At 45.1% G+C, this 15,484-nt stretch overlaps 1 protein-coding gene across 4 annotated transcripts in view; it reads left to right on the forward strand.

The window, feature by feature from the left end:
• Positions 1-15,484, forward strand: part of LOC134936845 (disintegrin and metalloproteinase domain-containing protein 9-like) — a 211,728-nt gene that overhangs the window by 80,702 nt on the left and 115,542 nt on the right. For all 4 annotated transcript variants that reach the window (XM_063932126.1, XM_063932127.1, XM_063932128.1 and 1 more), the window contains 2 exons: positions 3,050-3,121; positions 11,256-11,425. In XM_063932126.1, coding sequence (XP_063788196.1) covers positions 3,050-3,121; positions 11,256-11,425 — 242 coding nt within the window. The remainder of the gene's footprint in view (positions 1-3,049; positions 3,122-11,255; positions 11,426-15,484) is intronic.

The raw sequence follows: 15,484 nt of genomic DNA on the forward strand, positions 1-15,484 counted from the left end.
TGGACCAAGGAGGAATCCCTCCTCCCAATAAACATTTTGAAACTGCGGGCAGTGTTCAATGCATTAACTCTCGCCTTGCCTCTAGTACAGAACAGGCATGTTCAAGTACTGTCAGACAATGCCACCATGGTGGCATACATCAACCATCAACGCAGCACTCGAAGCCGCATGGCAATGTTGGAAGTGTCAAAAATCCTTCAATGGGCAGAACGCCATCTGTCAGCAATTTCGGCAGTGTTCATTCCGGGGGTCCTAAACTGGGAAGCGGACTCCCTTAGTCACCAGGACGTACACGCCGGAGAGTGGAGTTTTCATCCGGAAGTCTTTCGATTCCTATTGGACACGTGGGGCCTACCAGATGTAGATCTGATGGCATCTTGACACAATCACAAAGTTCCAGTCTTCAGATCAAGGACCAGGGATCCTCAAGCAGCATTCGTGGATGCACTAGCCACTCCATGGAACTTTTGGCTGCCTTACGTGTTTCCTCCAGTGTCACTCCTGCCCTTGGTTCTGCGGAAGTTCAAGCAAGAAGGAGGAATACTACTTCTAGTCGCTCCATCGTGGCCCAGACGGCATTGGTACTCAGACCTGCAGGGTCTATCGACAGAGCGTCTTCTTCTACTTCCTCAATGACCAGACCTCCTCGTACAGGGCCCTTGTCTCTATCCAGACTTGGCTAGACTGGCTTTGACGGCGTGGCTCTTGAAGCATCACTCCTGAGAGCCAAAGAATTCTCTGAGGCGGTCATTCAAACTATGTTGAAAGCCCGTAAGCTCTGCTCGGATCTATTATAGGGTCTGGAAATCTTACTTCACCTGGTGTGCTGATAGGAACTATGATGCATACAGATTCAAAACATCCAGAATCCTGGCTTTCCTGCAACAAGGCCTGGAGTTAGGCCTTCGTCTGGCCTCCCTCAAGGTTCACATATCTGCCTTGTTGGTGTGGTTTCAGAGAAAAATTGCATCTATACCTGACGTTCATACATTCACACACGGTGTGTTATGGATTCAGCCTCCCTATGTTCCTCCGGGGGCTCCATGGGATCTGTCTGTTGTCCTGAATGCCCTGCAAGAGTCTCCATTTGAGCCTCTTGAGTCAGTGGACCTTAAATGGCTCACAGCTGTTTCTGCTGGCTATTGCCTCTGCTAGAAGGGTGTCGGACTTAGGCGCTTTGTCCTGTTGTCCACCCTTTCTAATATTCCATCGTGACCGGGCAGTTCTGAGAACTCGCCCAGGTTACTTACCTAAAGTGGTGTCATCTTTTCACCTTAACCAAGAGATTGTGGTTCTGGCCTTTGGAGGTCATTCCAACCTGATCGTAGCTGTGCAAAATTTAGCACAGCCACTATCACTTACACTGACATGTGGGGGGACGCCCAGCACAGGGCTAGTCAGCCCCACATGTCAGCCCCCCCCCCCTGCACAAATGCAAAAGCATTGCACAGCGGCGATGCTTTTGTACTTGAAGAGTAACTCCCGGCTGCGCCTGCGTTGGCTGGACAGCGCTCACAAAACGGCGGGCAAACACCGTCGTGCCACCCCCTCCCGCCCAGCGACTGCCTCTGCCTGTCGATTAACAGGCAGAGGCGGTCGCTGGGTGAGAGGGGGTGGCACGGCGGCATTAGGCAAAGGCAATCACCAGGCAATGACAGCCGTCGGCTGGCAGCCATGCGCCGGCGCACTGCGGCGCTGGTGCATGCGCAGTTCTGACCTGATTGCTGCGCTGCGAAGAACTGCAGTGATCGATCAGGTCAGAATGACCCCCTTTATATCTTTTAACTTGTCCCCTAAAGAACGGTCTTTGGATGTGATTAGGGCTCTCTGTATATATGTGGAGAGGACTGTCTCTATCAAGAGGTCAGATACCCTTTTTGTACTGTTTGGTTTCCACAAACATGGCTGGCCTGCGAATAAGCAAACCTTGGCCAGATGGATTAGAATGGTGATTGCACAAGCTTACGCGCAGGCTGGACTCCCAGCTCCTGCTGCTATTAAAGCCCATTCTACTCGGTCTGTTGGACCTTCTTGGTCGGCCAGCTGTAGCGCATCTGCAGAACAGTTGTGCAAGGCGGCTACGTGGTCCTCAGTGAACACATTCATTAGGTTCTATGCCTTTGATACTTCCGCCTCCCAGTATGCTTCCTTTGGACGCCGGGTTCTCATACCCGCTAAGGCGCGTCCCCTCCCTTGAGGAACTGCTTTAGGACATCACCCAATGTTTTCCCTGTGGAACACAGTGTACCCTGCTGCAGAAACGGAGAGTTATGGTAGACGTACTGTGGTTAACTCTCTTTCTGCGAGATACACTGGGTTCCACAGGACGCCCACCCTGACGCACCTAGCTTCTATGGGTTTGTATGGCATTAGCAGCTGGTCCCTTCTCCTGTCGTAAGAATATGGTTCTATGTGCCTTCTCTTTTACCTGCTCCTACATTGGACAGGTTAACGAAACTGAGCTCACAGTGCCTGGAGGCGGGGTTACAGAGGAGGCCCCAATGCATCCTGGGACAGCCTAAAGCTTTAGCCTGTTGGTGCCTCTGGATCAAGTTCCACTCTACACCCGATGTTTTCCCTGTGGAACTCAGTGTACCTTGCAGAAAGAGTTAACCATGGTAAGTCTACTATAACTCTCCTTTTTCATGTTGTCATTATGGGGTATTGTGTGTAGAATTTTGAGGGAAAAAATTAATTTATTCAATTTTGGAACAAGACTGTAACATAAGAAAATGTGGCAAAAATGAAGTGCTTGTGAATACTTTCCAGATGCACTGTACTTCTTCTTACATGAGAATCTGAGTTAAAGTATAGCAATATTAGCAAGTATGCAAATGTTTAGCTCTAGAGGTTCAATATGCCAGAAGGGTGATCTGTGTGACTAGAGGGACTGGCAGAGAAATATGTAATTCCCGGCCGCCTGTAAGAATATTACACATATTCATCACGTTATCATAGTTTTCTATTTACACTTAGCTCTATTCAATATTGCAGTTTACATGTAAATAGCACTTAAATAAAATGTTTCTTTTCTTTGTCTTTGGTACAGTTCAAAGCACTGGGCGCTAGTCCAACAAATGTCATTACAAATTTAATGCAAATATTTAGCTACCTTAATACGGTGAGTATCGTCGGATTTGTTATTCTTTCACATTATGAGTATGCCGATGCAATGTAAGATTGTTTATTCCTTCCCTGCTAAAAATTCTAAGCAAAAGAAATTCACTGAAATACAATTTGGTGGTAAAATGTAAGTAGCTCCAGTTTGTGCAGTAAAATGTATCGTATGTGCATTATTTACAATTTCATAGATGTAAAAAAAAAAATTGTAGCTTTAAAGTATCATTGTTGACCAGATGGTGAATATGCAGCCTTACAAGTTTTAGGATTATTATATATTCTATAGGGTGTCTGCATATAACAATAAAAAATATCATTTCAGCCACACAAATTATATAATCAGTTAGTGTCTTTCCACCAGTTAGAGGTCCAGTAAATGTAAAAAATAATTTTGATGATATTCGAGCATGTTCTTAACTCTACTCTACTCTACTCGACTCTACTCTACTCTACTCTACTCGCTCATCCAGTATGGCGACATTCATATGGTGGCCATAGTGGGAAGCAACTATTTTGCTGGACACTTCAGGGATTGGTCTCCCATGTATCTAGATTCTTAAATAGCTGAGAAAAAAATAAAAGAAACATTCTACAAAGCCATGATACTGTATGTAGTAACCTGGAAAGCTCATTTTTAGGAGCACAGCACCACTAAGATTTTAAATAAATCCCCTAGAGAAAAGTTACAAACACTAAGGGGGTATTCAGTTGCACTTGCGGCGGCGGGATCTCGCTCAAAAGTGTTTGCTACCCCATAGGGTAGCAAGCGCTTTTGTGTGAATAGGGGTCCGAATTGGCTGGGCAAAGGGTGTGAGTTGGGCTGCTCGGGCAATTCCCCCCCTTCACCCACAATTGAATTCCACCTTAGTGGTAACTGTTACAGTTCAAATTCTGAAAAGCATTATTGAGAAGGTTTCACTGTTTATCAATTTATGCTATAATACTGGCATTTAAAATATACCAAAGCTGCATGTGATTAACATTTTGTTGCTTTCATCATTTACAGTAGTTTACTTTCACCATTTAGTTTCTTTCAGACTTAACAATGATTAACTATATAATCAGCACATCCTTGGTCTATTTATTTATAGATTATTTACTTTATTACATTTATCAAAGTTATGTATTTGAGTTGCTGTTGTTTTACTGTATATGCAATTGTATTTTGGGAATATTTCTATTAGAACACCTCTATTGTTCTTTATTTGTTTGTTTGGTTATTTGGATGTGAACAAAAGTATTCAGTGCCTCGTTATTTCTAAAGGATTTTATAGCACTGAAAAGATTTTTGTTCCAGTTTAGTATATGGGGAAGATGTTTTCCTAGTGCACATTTCAGCCTGAAATGGATGTTAACAGATATAAAATACCATGTACTGTGCATATTTATTTGTCAGGTATTCATATTTTAGGGTTAGTGGTTCTATGTAATACAGGGTAGGGTATGGAAGGTAGATAGTAACTAGGTCGATAGTGTCTAGGTCGACCACTATTGGTCGACAGTAACTAGGTCGACAGGGTCTTTATGTCGACAGGGTCTAGGTCGACAGGTCAAAAGGTCGACGTGAGTTTTTAATGTTTTTTTGCGTTGTTTTCTTCATAGAGTGACCAGGAACCCCAATTAGTGCACCGTGTCCGCTCGCCATGCTTCGGGCAAGGTGCCTCGCTCCACTACCGCTGCACTCGGCACAGGTTACCGTTCCCAATTGTAGTCCATTTGGATCGTTAAGTATGAAAAGATAAAAAAAAGGAAAAAAATTGTGAAAAACTCACGTCGACCTTTTGACCTGTCGACCTAGAACATGTCGACATAGAGACCCCGTCGACCTAGAACCCCTGTCAACATAGTTACTGTCGACCAATAGTGGTCGACCTAGATAGTGTCGACCCAGATACTGTCGACCTAGAGACCAGATCCCTTAATAAAATGTTTATAGAAAGGAAATAGTTATGCTGCATAATGATATTTACATTTTAACAACAGAATATATAAGACCCTGAGTGCCGCAGCTTTTGTTCATTTTATATATATATATATATATATATATATATATATATATATATATATATATATATAGCAAGTGATGGTTCTCTGGGACGGATTACTGCTCCTCTCCTCTATGTATAAAGAACCAGGCGGCACTCCACGGGTTTAAACAAGTAAAAAATGTATTCAAAGTGAATCAAGAAATAACAAGCATAGTGGACACCAACGTTTCAACGCCTCCAGGGCGTTTTTGTCAAGGTGCTACGCTGTGTAGTGAAAAACTACACAGCGTAGCACCTTGACAAAAACTCCCTGGAGGCGTTGAAATGTTGGTGTCCACTATGCTTGTTATTTCTTGATTCACTTTGAATACATTTTTTACCTGTTTAAACCCGTGGAGTGCCGCCTGGTTCTTTATACATAGAGGAGAGGAGCAGTAATCCGTCCCAGAGAACCATCACTTGCTATACTATGGAAGGAGGGCACGCCGGTGGCCGTTAAAAGGACAGTGAGTGCCATTATATATGCATGGATATATATATATATATATATATATACACTGTGTGTGTGTGTGTGTGTGTATATTTCTCTGACGTCCTAGTGGATGCTGGGTACTCCGTAAGGACCATGGGGGTATAGACGTGCTCCGCAGGAGACTGGGCACTCTTAAAAGAAAGATTAGGTACTATATCTGGTGTGCACTGGCTCCTCCCTCTATGCCCCTCCTCCAGACCTCAGTTAGTATCTGTGCCCGGCCAGAGCTGGATGCACCCTAGGGGCTCTCCTGAGCTTCCTAGAAAAGAAAGTATTTGTTAGGTTTTTTATTTTCAGTGAGATCTGCTGGCAACAGACTCACTGCTACGTGGGACTGAGGGGAGAGAAGCGAACCTACCTGCTTGCAGCTAGCTTGGGCTTCTAAGGCTACTGGACACCATTAGCTCCAGAGGGATCGAACACAGGCCCAGTCCTCGGTCGTCCGGTCCCGGAGCCGCGCCGCCGTCCCCCTTGCAGAGTCAGAAGAACGAAGAGAAGTTGAAAATCGGCGGCTGAAGACTCCGGTCTTCATTAAGGTAGCGCACAGCACTGCAGCTGTGCGCCATTGCTCCCTTAGCACACCACACACTCCGGTCACTGATGGGTGCAGGGCGCTGGGGGGGGGCGCCCTGGGCAGCAATTAGATTACCTTACGTGGCAAAAAGCACATAATACAGTCTGATAAACTGTATATGTGCATTAACCCCCGCCATTAAAGTACATAAAAGGACAGAAGCCCGCCGCTGAGGGGGCCGGGCCTTCTTCCTCAGCACACCAGCGCCATTTTCTCTTCACAGCTCAGCTGGAAGGAAGCTCCCCAGGCTCTCCCCTGCAGTATCCTGGTACACAAAGGGTAAAAAAGAGAGGGGTGGCACATAAATTTAGGCGCAAAACTGTGTATATAAGCTGCTATAGGGGAAAAATCACTCAGTATAGTGTACATCCCTGTATTATATAGCGCTGTGGTGTGTGCTGGCATACTCTCTCTCTGTCTCTCCAAAGGGCCTGGTGGGGGAACTGTCTTCAAATAGAGCATCCCCTGTGTGTGTGGTGTGTCGGTACGCGTGTGTCGACATGTCTGAGGTAAAAGGCTCCTCTAAGGAGGTGATAGAGCGGATATGTGTGTGGGCGGGTGTCTCCGTCGACAACGCCGACACCTGTTTGGATATGTGTAAGTGCTGAGGTAAAATTATTGCACAAAAGGTTAGGGAACAGAAAGGAAATCTACCCTGGTCTGTCCCTATGTCACAGAGTCCTTCAGAGTCTCTCTATGTTCACTATCCAAAATAACAAAGTATCGACACAGAGTTTAACTCCACTGTCGACTACAATAATGCAAAGTTACAGCCAAGAGGGCTAAAAGATATTCAATATATGATTATTGGAATAAAAGATGATTTGCATATCACTGATGACTCATCTGTCCCTGACACGAGAGTACACATGTTAAGGGGAAGAATGCTGAGGTAAATTTCCCTCCTCTCATGAGGAAAAAGAGCGGGAATCTCCAGACAAGAGACGGCAGCTTCCCACAAGAGAATTCTCAGGCTGTATCCTTTCCCCACTAGGGCCAGGATGTGTTGAGAATCTTCCCCTTGGGTGTCCTGTTTGCACTAGCTATTCTCAGGGATCCTGCAGATAGTGTGCACATTCTAGTATACTACCCAGACCGGCGATTGGGTCGGCATGGGTTTATAGCGCTGTGGCAGCGTGGACAGGTACCTTATCAGCAGAGATTGAGACCCTAGTATGCATATAAATATTTTAAGATGCTGTCTTAAGTGATAGATATATAATTATAAAGCATGCCCAAAGGGACATGAGTATACTGGATCCTAGAGACAAAAGCTATGTCGATTTCTGCTTGACGTGTCCTGTAGAATATACATTGGACAGATGATGCCGACTTAAGAGGCATATGGAAGGCTGAGGATTGTGTGGAGAAAGGTTCTCGGGCCTGGTCTCCACAGCTATAGCTGGTAATTCTGATATTTTGCCTTATATTCCTGCACAGCCTAGGAAAGCACGACATTATTAAATGCAGCTTTTCGAATAAAGAAACAAGAAAGTCTGAGGTGCGTCCTTTCTTGTCAGAGCCGGGGGAAAGAAGCTGTACAACACAGCTAGTCCCCAGGAACAAAAGTCCTCCCCGGCCTCTACAAAAATCCACCGCATGTCGCTGGGGCTCCACAGGCGGAGCTAGGCCCGGTGGGGACACGCCTTCGTAAGTTCAGCCACAAGTGGGTTCACTCCCTGTTAGATCCCTGGGCAATAGAAATTGTATCGCAGGGATACAGGCTGGACTGTGAGAAGATGCCCCCTCACCGAGGACCCGGCGGGCTTCCCCCCAAGAGAGGGAGCCAGTGTTAACTGCAATTCGTAAATTGTATCTTCAACAGGTGGTGGTCAAGGGTCCCCTCCTTCAACAAGAGGGTGTTATTATTCGACCATGTTATAATCCCGAAACCAGACGGTTCGGTTAGACTCATATTGTATTAAAATCTCTGAACATATACCTGAAAAGGTTCAGGTTCAAGATGGAATCGCTAAGAGCGGTCATTGCAAGCCTGAAATGAATCGGGACATAAGGGATGCATACCTTCGTGTCCCCATTTATCCACCTCATCAGGCGTACCTCAGAATTGCGGTACGGGATTGTCATTACCAATTTCACCAAGGTAATGGCGGATATGATGGTGCTCCTGCGGAAGCAAGGTGTCACTATTATCACATACTTGGATGATCTCCTCATAAAAGCGAGATCAAGAGAGCAGTTGCTGGACAGCGTATCACCTTCTCTGGAAGTGAAACGGCAACACGACTGGATTCTATATATTCTGAAGTTGCAGTTGGTTCCTACAGCTCATCTGCCTCGCCTAGGCATGATCCTAGACACAGACCAGAAGAGGGTTTATCTCCCGATAGAGAGAGCTCAGGAGCTCATGACACTGGTCAGGAATCCATTGAAAACCAAAACAGGTGTCAGTGCATCACTGCACTCGAGTCCTGGGAAGGATGATGGCATCATACGTGGCCATCCCCTTCGGCTGGTTCCATGCAAGGACAATGGAACTTACTGGACAAGTGGTCCGGATCACATCTTCAGATGCATCGGTTAATCACCCTATCCCCCATGGCCAGGGTGTCTCTCCTGTGGTGGCTGCGGAGTGCTCACCTTCTCGAGGGCCGCAGATTCGGCATTCAGGACTGGGTCCTGGTGACCACGGATGCAAGCCTCCGAGGGTGGGGGGCAGTTACACAGGGAAGAAAATTCCAAGGTTTGTGGTCAAGCCAACAGACTTGCCTTCACATCAATATCCTGGATCTAAGGGCCATATACAACGCCCTAAGTCAAGCGGAGTTCCTGCTTCGCGACCAACCGGTTCTGATCCAGTCAGACCGCAGGGGCTCATGTAAACCGCCAGGGCGGCACAAGGAGCAGGGTGGCGAGGGTAGAAGCCACCAGAATTCTTCGCTGGGCGGAGAATCAAGTAAGCGCACTGTCAGCAGTGTTCATTCCGGGAGTGGACACGACCTCCACCCGGGAAAGTGGTGACTTCATCAGGAAGTCTTCACGCAGTTTTGCAAATTGATGGAAACTGCCTCAGGTGGACTACATGGCGTCCCACCTCAATAAAAAGATAAAAAAGGTTTTACGCTGGGTCAAGGGACTCTCAGGCGATAGCTGTGGTCGCACTAGTAACACCGTGGGTGTTCCAGTCGGTCTATATATTCCCTCCTCTTCCTCTCAGATCCAAGGGCTGAGAATTGTAATAAACGGAGGAGTGTGAACAATATTCTTTGCTCCGGATTGGCCAAGAAGGACTCGGTACCCGGAACTGCAAGAAATGCTCTCAGAGGACCCATGGCCTCTGCCTCTCAGTCAGGACATGTTGCAACAGGGACCCTGTCTGATCCAAGACTTACCACGGCTGCGTTGGACGGCATGGCGGTTGAACGCCGGATCCTAGCGGAAAAGGGCATTCCGGATGCAGTTATTCCTACGCTGATAAAGGCTAGGAAAGACGTGACAGCAAGACTTTTTCACTGTATATGGCGAAAATAGGTTGCTTGGTGTGTGGCCGGGAAGGCCCTACAGAGGAATTCCAGGGGGGTCGATTCCTGCACTTCCTACAGTCAGGAGTGACTATGGGCCTAAAATTAGGATCCATAAAGGCCAAGATTTCGGCCCTATCCCTTTTTCTCTCAAAAAGAACTGGCTTCACTGCCTGAAGTTCGGACGTTTTTACAGGGGTTCTGCATATTCAGCCCCTTTTGTGCCTCCAGTGGCACCTTGGGATCTTAACGTGTGTTGGATTCCTAAAATCCCACTGGTTTGAGCCACTTAAGACCGTGGAGCTAAAATATCTCACGTGGAAAGTGGTCATGCTTTTGGCCTTAGCTTGGACTAGGCGTGTGTCAGAATTGGCGGCTTTGTCATGTAAAAGCCCATATCTGATCTTCCATATGGAAAGGGCAGAATGGAGGACTCGTCCCCAATTTCTCCCTAAGGTGGTATCATCGTTTCATTTGAACCAACCTATTGTGGTGCCTGCGGCTACTAGGGACTTGGAGGATTCCAAGTTGCTGGACGTAGTCCGGGCCCTGAAACTTTGTTTCCAGGACGGCTAGAGTCAGAAAAACTGACTCGCTATTTATCCTGCATGCACCCAACAAGCTGGGTGCTCCTGCTTCAAAGCAGACTATTGCTCGCTGGATCTGTAGCACGATTCAGCTTGCACATTCTGCGGCTGGACTGCCGCATCCTAAATTAGTAAAAGCCCATTCCACGAGGAAGGTGGGCTCTTCTTGGGCGGCTGCCCGAGGGGTCTCGGCTTTACAACTTTGCCGAGCTGCTACTTGGTCGGGTTCAAACACTTTTGCAAAATTCTACAAGTTTGATACCCTGGCTGAGGAGGACCTTGAGTTTGCTCATTCGGTGCTGCAGAGTCATCCGCACTCTCCCGCCCGTTTGGGAGCTTTGGTATAATCCCCATGGTCCTTACGGAGTACCCAGCATCCACTAGGACGTCAGAGAAAATAAGAATTTACTCACCGGTAATTCTATTTCTCGTAGTCCGTAGTGGATGCTGGGAGCCCGTCCCAAGTGCGGACTCTCTGCAATACATGTATATAGTTATTGCTTAACTAAAGGGTTATTGTATGAGCCATCTGTTGAGAGAGGCTCAGTTATTGTTCATACTGTTAACTGGGTATAGTTATCACGAGTTGTACGGTGTGATTGGTGTGGCTGGTATGAGTCTTACCCTGGATTCCAAATCCTTTCCTTGTACTGTCAGCTCTTCTGGGCACAGTTTCCCTAACTGAGGTCTGGAGGAGGGGCATAGAGGGAGGAGCCAGTGCACACCAGATATAGTACCTAATCTTTCTTTTAAGAGTGCCCAGTCTCCTGCGGAGCACGTCTATACCCCCATGGTCCTTACGGAGTACCCAGCATCCACTACGGACTACGAGAAATAGAATTACCGGTGAGTAAATTCTTATTTTATATATATATATATATATATAAAAAGATAATTTTCTTCTGTTTTTGCTAATTTATTTGCATGTGCTCTCTTGCTGTAATGTGTTAATGTTTACGGTTTCTTTTATAGAAATTTGCACCACTTAATATGGAAATATTTCTATCTAGTATTGATCTTTGGACGGTGTCAAATCTATGTAGCATAGTAAGAAGTACAAGTGACACACTAGAGAATTTCATTGTGTGGCTGTCAGGAATACCCTTTAACTTGAGAAGTTACGATGTCCCATTACTAATAGTGTAAGTACACACATAACCCATTGTTTTAATTTCTTGTTCCATAGTTAATAAATGTAGGACAGATCCCTGCTGAACTGGACTCCTGTAAAGTTGCTACATGAACACTTGGTGAAATTGTGCTAATTCCCTATGAATAATGGTACAGTATACAGTTGCAGAGCATTAGGGGTCTCACATGCAATGGTAATGTTGTAGTGAATGACATTTAACAACAACATGTCAGAGGAAAATATATTTCTCACTTATTTTCGCACTGTGGCTTTAGGCCCTATGACTAAGAGGATCACCGCTGACAAAAAGTAACCATAACCCGGGCATGACCAAAGCTACATCACCATTATGTATGACATACAGCAAATGTGGACTTTAATCCAAGGGAGTAGCTACCTTTGGTGCAGGGAGTGCAGCTGCTATGGGGCCCAGAGCTGAGAGGGGCCTATCTTCCCTGTCATAGTTACATGTGTTATATACCTTTTTCACCATTGAGAGGTACATAGGAGCCCTAACAAACTTTTGCCTTGGTACCTACACTATATTTAGTTATGCCCTTGGACCTGCTCATTGTAATGTGGTATACAATTAACTCGAAGGCATTATAATGTTACATAATATGAACTGGAGCACTGCAATGTGGTACAGTATGAAAGTAGAGGCACTATAGTGTGGCACAGTATGGGTACCAGCCATACAGCTCCTAACTGCCATGTGACAGGCTGGGTTTGAAAAATTACAGTTAGGAGCTGATTGGTTGTTAGTTGATCTCTCTCCACTTTATCACTCTCCAAGGCTTAGTACATCTGCCCCTATATGTGATAATAAGTAACTTCTGTTGGCCTATACTTAATTTCTCTGACGTCCTAGTGGATGCTGGGAACTCCGTAAGGACCATGGGGAATAGCGGCTCCGCAGGAGACTGGGCACAACTAAAGAAAGCTTTAGGACTACCTGGTGTGCACTGGCTCCTCCCACTATGACCCTCCTCCAGACCTCAGTTAGAATCCTGTGCCCGGCTGAGCTGGATGCACACTAGGGGCTCTCCTGAGCTCCTAGAAAGAAAGTATATTTAGGTTTTTTATTTTACAGTGAGATCTGCTGGCAACAGACTCACTGAGTAGATAAAGACAACCTTTCTGTCAAAGTGACATGTGGCAACACCCCTTTCTCCTAGGCTCCACCCCCTTTAATATTAAATGATAGTGTTTGATATCGCTTTATATAAATTTTATATAAAATTTATAGTGTTCGATATTAAACCGTATTAAAAGATAATGACTTTGAAAAGAGTGTCACGTCACACCAGTCGCAGAATGTCACGCAGCGCAGCGCGTCAAATCAAGCGGATGAAAGATGCATATTACACAGTGTTAAAACCAGGTAGTTTTAGTGGCATTGATAAATATTATGGGTCGGTTAAAAATAAATTTAAAAGATCCGACGTAAGAAAGTGGTTACAAGAACAAGACGCCTACACGCTGCACAAGCCAGCAAGAAAAAACAATAAAAGGAACATGATTTGTGTATCGGGTATAAACCAACAGTGGCAATGCGATTTGGTCTCGCTGATAGATCTGTCAAAATACAACGATGGTGTTAAATACATATTAACAATCATCGATATATTCAGTAAGAGGGTGTGGGGTGAAAGTCTGACCGCTAAGAACGCAGCAGCGGTCGCTAATGCTTTTGAAAAAATATTCCAGCGCGGTGATGTGCCGATGAAGCTACAAACCGATAATGGTAAAGAGTTTCTAAACAGAAACCTAAAAAAGGTGTTAGAAAAATACGGTATAAATCATTTCACGACCAATAACGATGTGAAAGCGACTGTTATAGAGCGCTTCAATAGGACTTTAAAAACACGCATGTGGCGCTATTTCACGGCAAAGAATACCTACAGATATATAGACGTTTTACAAGACTTCATACGCAGCTATAATAACACATACCATAGAACGATTAAGTGCGCTCAAAACGATGTGAATGACTCTAACGCACTGAGTGTCTTCAAAACGACCTACGGTGATTACTTTAGAAGTAAGAAAGCCCCCGTTTGTTTAGGAATCGGTGACCACGTCCGTATATCTAAATATAAGGACATATTTCAGAAAGGTTACGAACAGAGCTTTTCTAAGGAGATTTTTGTTGTACATAGTGTGAACACTAAAGGGCTTAAACCGCTTTATAAGTTGGCAGATCTGTACGGTGAAGTTATAACAGGTAGTTTTTACCCCGAAGAGCTTCAAAGCATACCAAAAAACTATAACAGTGTTTACAAAGCGGAAAAGATTTAAAAAAATAAGACGGTCAGAGGCCGTAAATACGCGTTAGTCAAGTGGCTCGGGTACCCCGCAAAATTTAACAGTTGGGTCGCAGCATCGGTGATAAAAGACATATAAATCTCATCAGTATCTAAACAAGACAAGCGATGGATGACAAGGCGTTCTACATAACCTTACCCAGCAACGCATCGGCTGTTACTTTCCCGCAAAATAAGATTTCTAACTATACGACAAAGTTGGCTAAACCGATAGACTTAAATGGCGAATGGGAAGTAGCACTTACTGAGATACAATACCCGCATACGTGGAATACATTGGATTTACAAGATTGTAGACTGCAATTATCATGGGATGGAACGGCGGACCAGCCGGTGGCGAGAGTCTCGAGTTTGTGCATTAAACCCGGTTTTTATGAAACAATCGAAGCGTTACTGAACGTAATCAACGCTGAAATTGTACAACTGAAACTGGACGTTGGATTAAGACTAACGTATGATCCATTTGCACGCGTTGTAACATGCGACAGTAAACTGTTGTATCAAATCCACGCCGGTTCTAAGCTGACATGGATACTGGGTTTACAACCTAAAACTAATATTTCTAAACCATGCGCCGACATCAAAGGCGGCCAATATACGATGTACGTGTACACAGACATTATCGAACACCAACGGGTCGGGGATAGTTATGTGCCGCTACTTCGCACTGTTGAAATGAAGGGTTATAACAATGAGGTTGTCACAATACGATACGAGAAGCCCGATTACGTACCATTGTGCAAAACACATTTTGACACGATAGCCATAGCGATAAAGAACGACCAAAACGAGAACATGGCATTTAAGTTTGGGAAAGCGATCGTGAAGCTACACTTCAGACGCTGCAAAACTGAATTTTATTAACTAAGCAGAATGGTCGCTGTTAAAAAATTATGGCGATCCGGGCCTCTATGCGCAATATTATAAATCTCAAGCCGGTAATGGATTACCAGGTTTTCACGGCAGCGCATACATGTACGGCTGCGGTTTAGGCGGTATTTTTCGTAGTCTTTTCAGAAAAGCTGTTCCTCTTTTCCGGAGAGGTTTAGAGTTGGCTAAACCGCATATGAAGACAGCGGTTCGTAGTATAGCAAAAGATGTTATCGGGCAAGCCACAACGGCTGTGGTGAATAAGATACACGAGGCGAACCAAGCAAAGCAAGACGGTTCAGGACTAATATATACAAGAAAAGGCGTGTCTAAAAGAAAACGGAAGCGTATGATAGCGCTTCCGCCTTGGGACATACCCTTTTTAAATAAAAAACAGAGACGACGCAACTCAAAGAAGAAGAGAAAGCCGAAGAGCGCCGTTGGTGATATTTTTTAAACATGTCTTTCATACACCACGAATCCGTTGAATGTGCAAAAACAGAGCTGGATCTTTTTGACGTACCCCCGACACAAACTAGCATAGAGAAAAGTCTATACGTCGAAGTTCAACCTTTAGCGGCGTTATCCGACACAGCTCCGCTTGAATTTTATATAGCAGCCAGCGGTGAACACTACTACGATCTGAACAACACGCTGTTGTACGTGACATGCAAGATCGTACGAACCGATAACACGCCGATACCGCAAGGTGCGCGGGTCGCACTTATTAATTACCCAATAGCGACTTTATTCAACCAAGTGGATGTAACTTTGGGCGACAGGCTCATATCACAATCCAACAATCTTTACGCATACCGCGCGTACATTGAGACTATATTGAATTACAGCTCGGATGCATTGTCAACAAAACA

The sequence above is a fragment of the Pseudophryne corroboree genome, chromosome 6, assembly GCF_028390025.1.
Source record: "Pseudophryne corroboree isolate aPseCor3 chromosome 6, aPseCor3.hap2, whole genome shotgun sequence".
Classification (NCBI taxonomy): Eukaryota; Metazoa; Chordata; class Amphibia; order Anura; family Myobatrachidae; genus Pseudophryne; species Pseudophryne corroboree.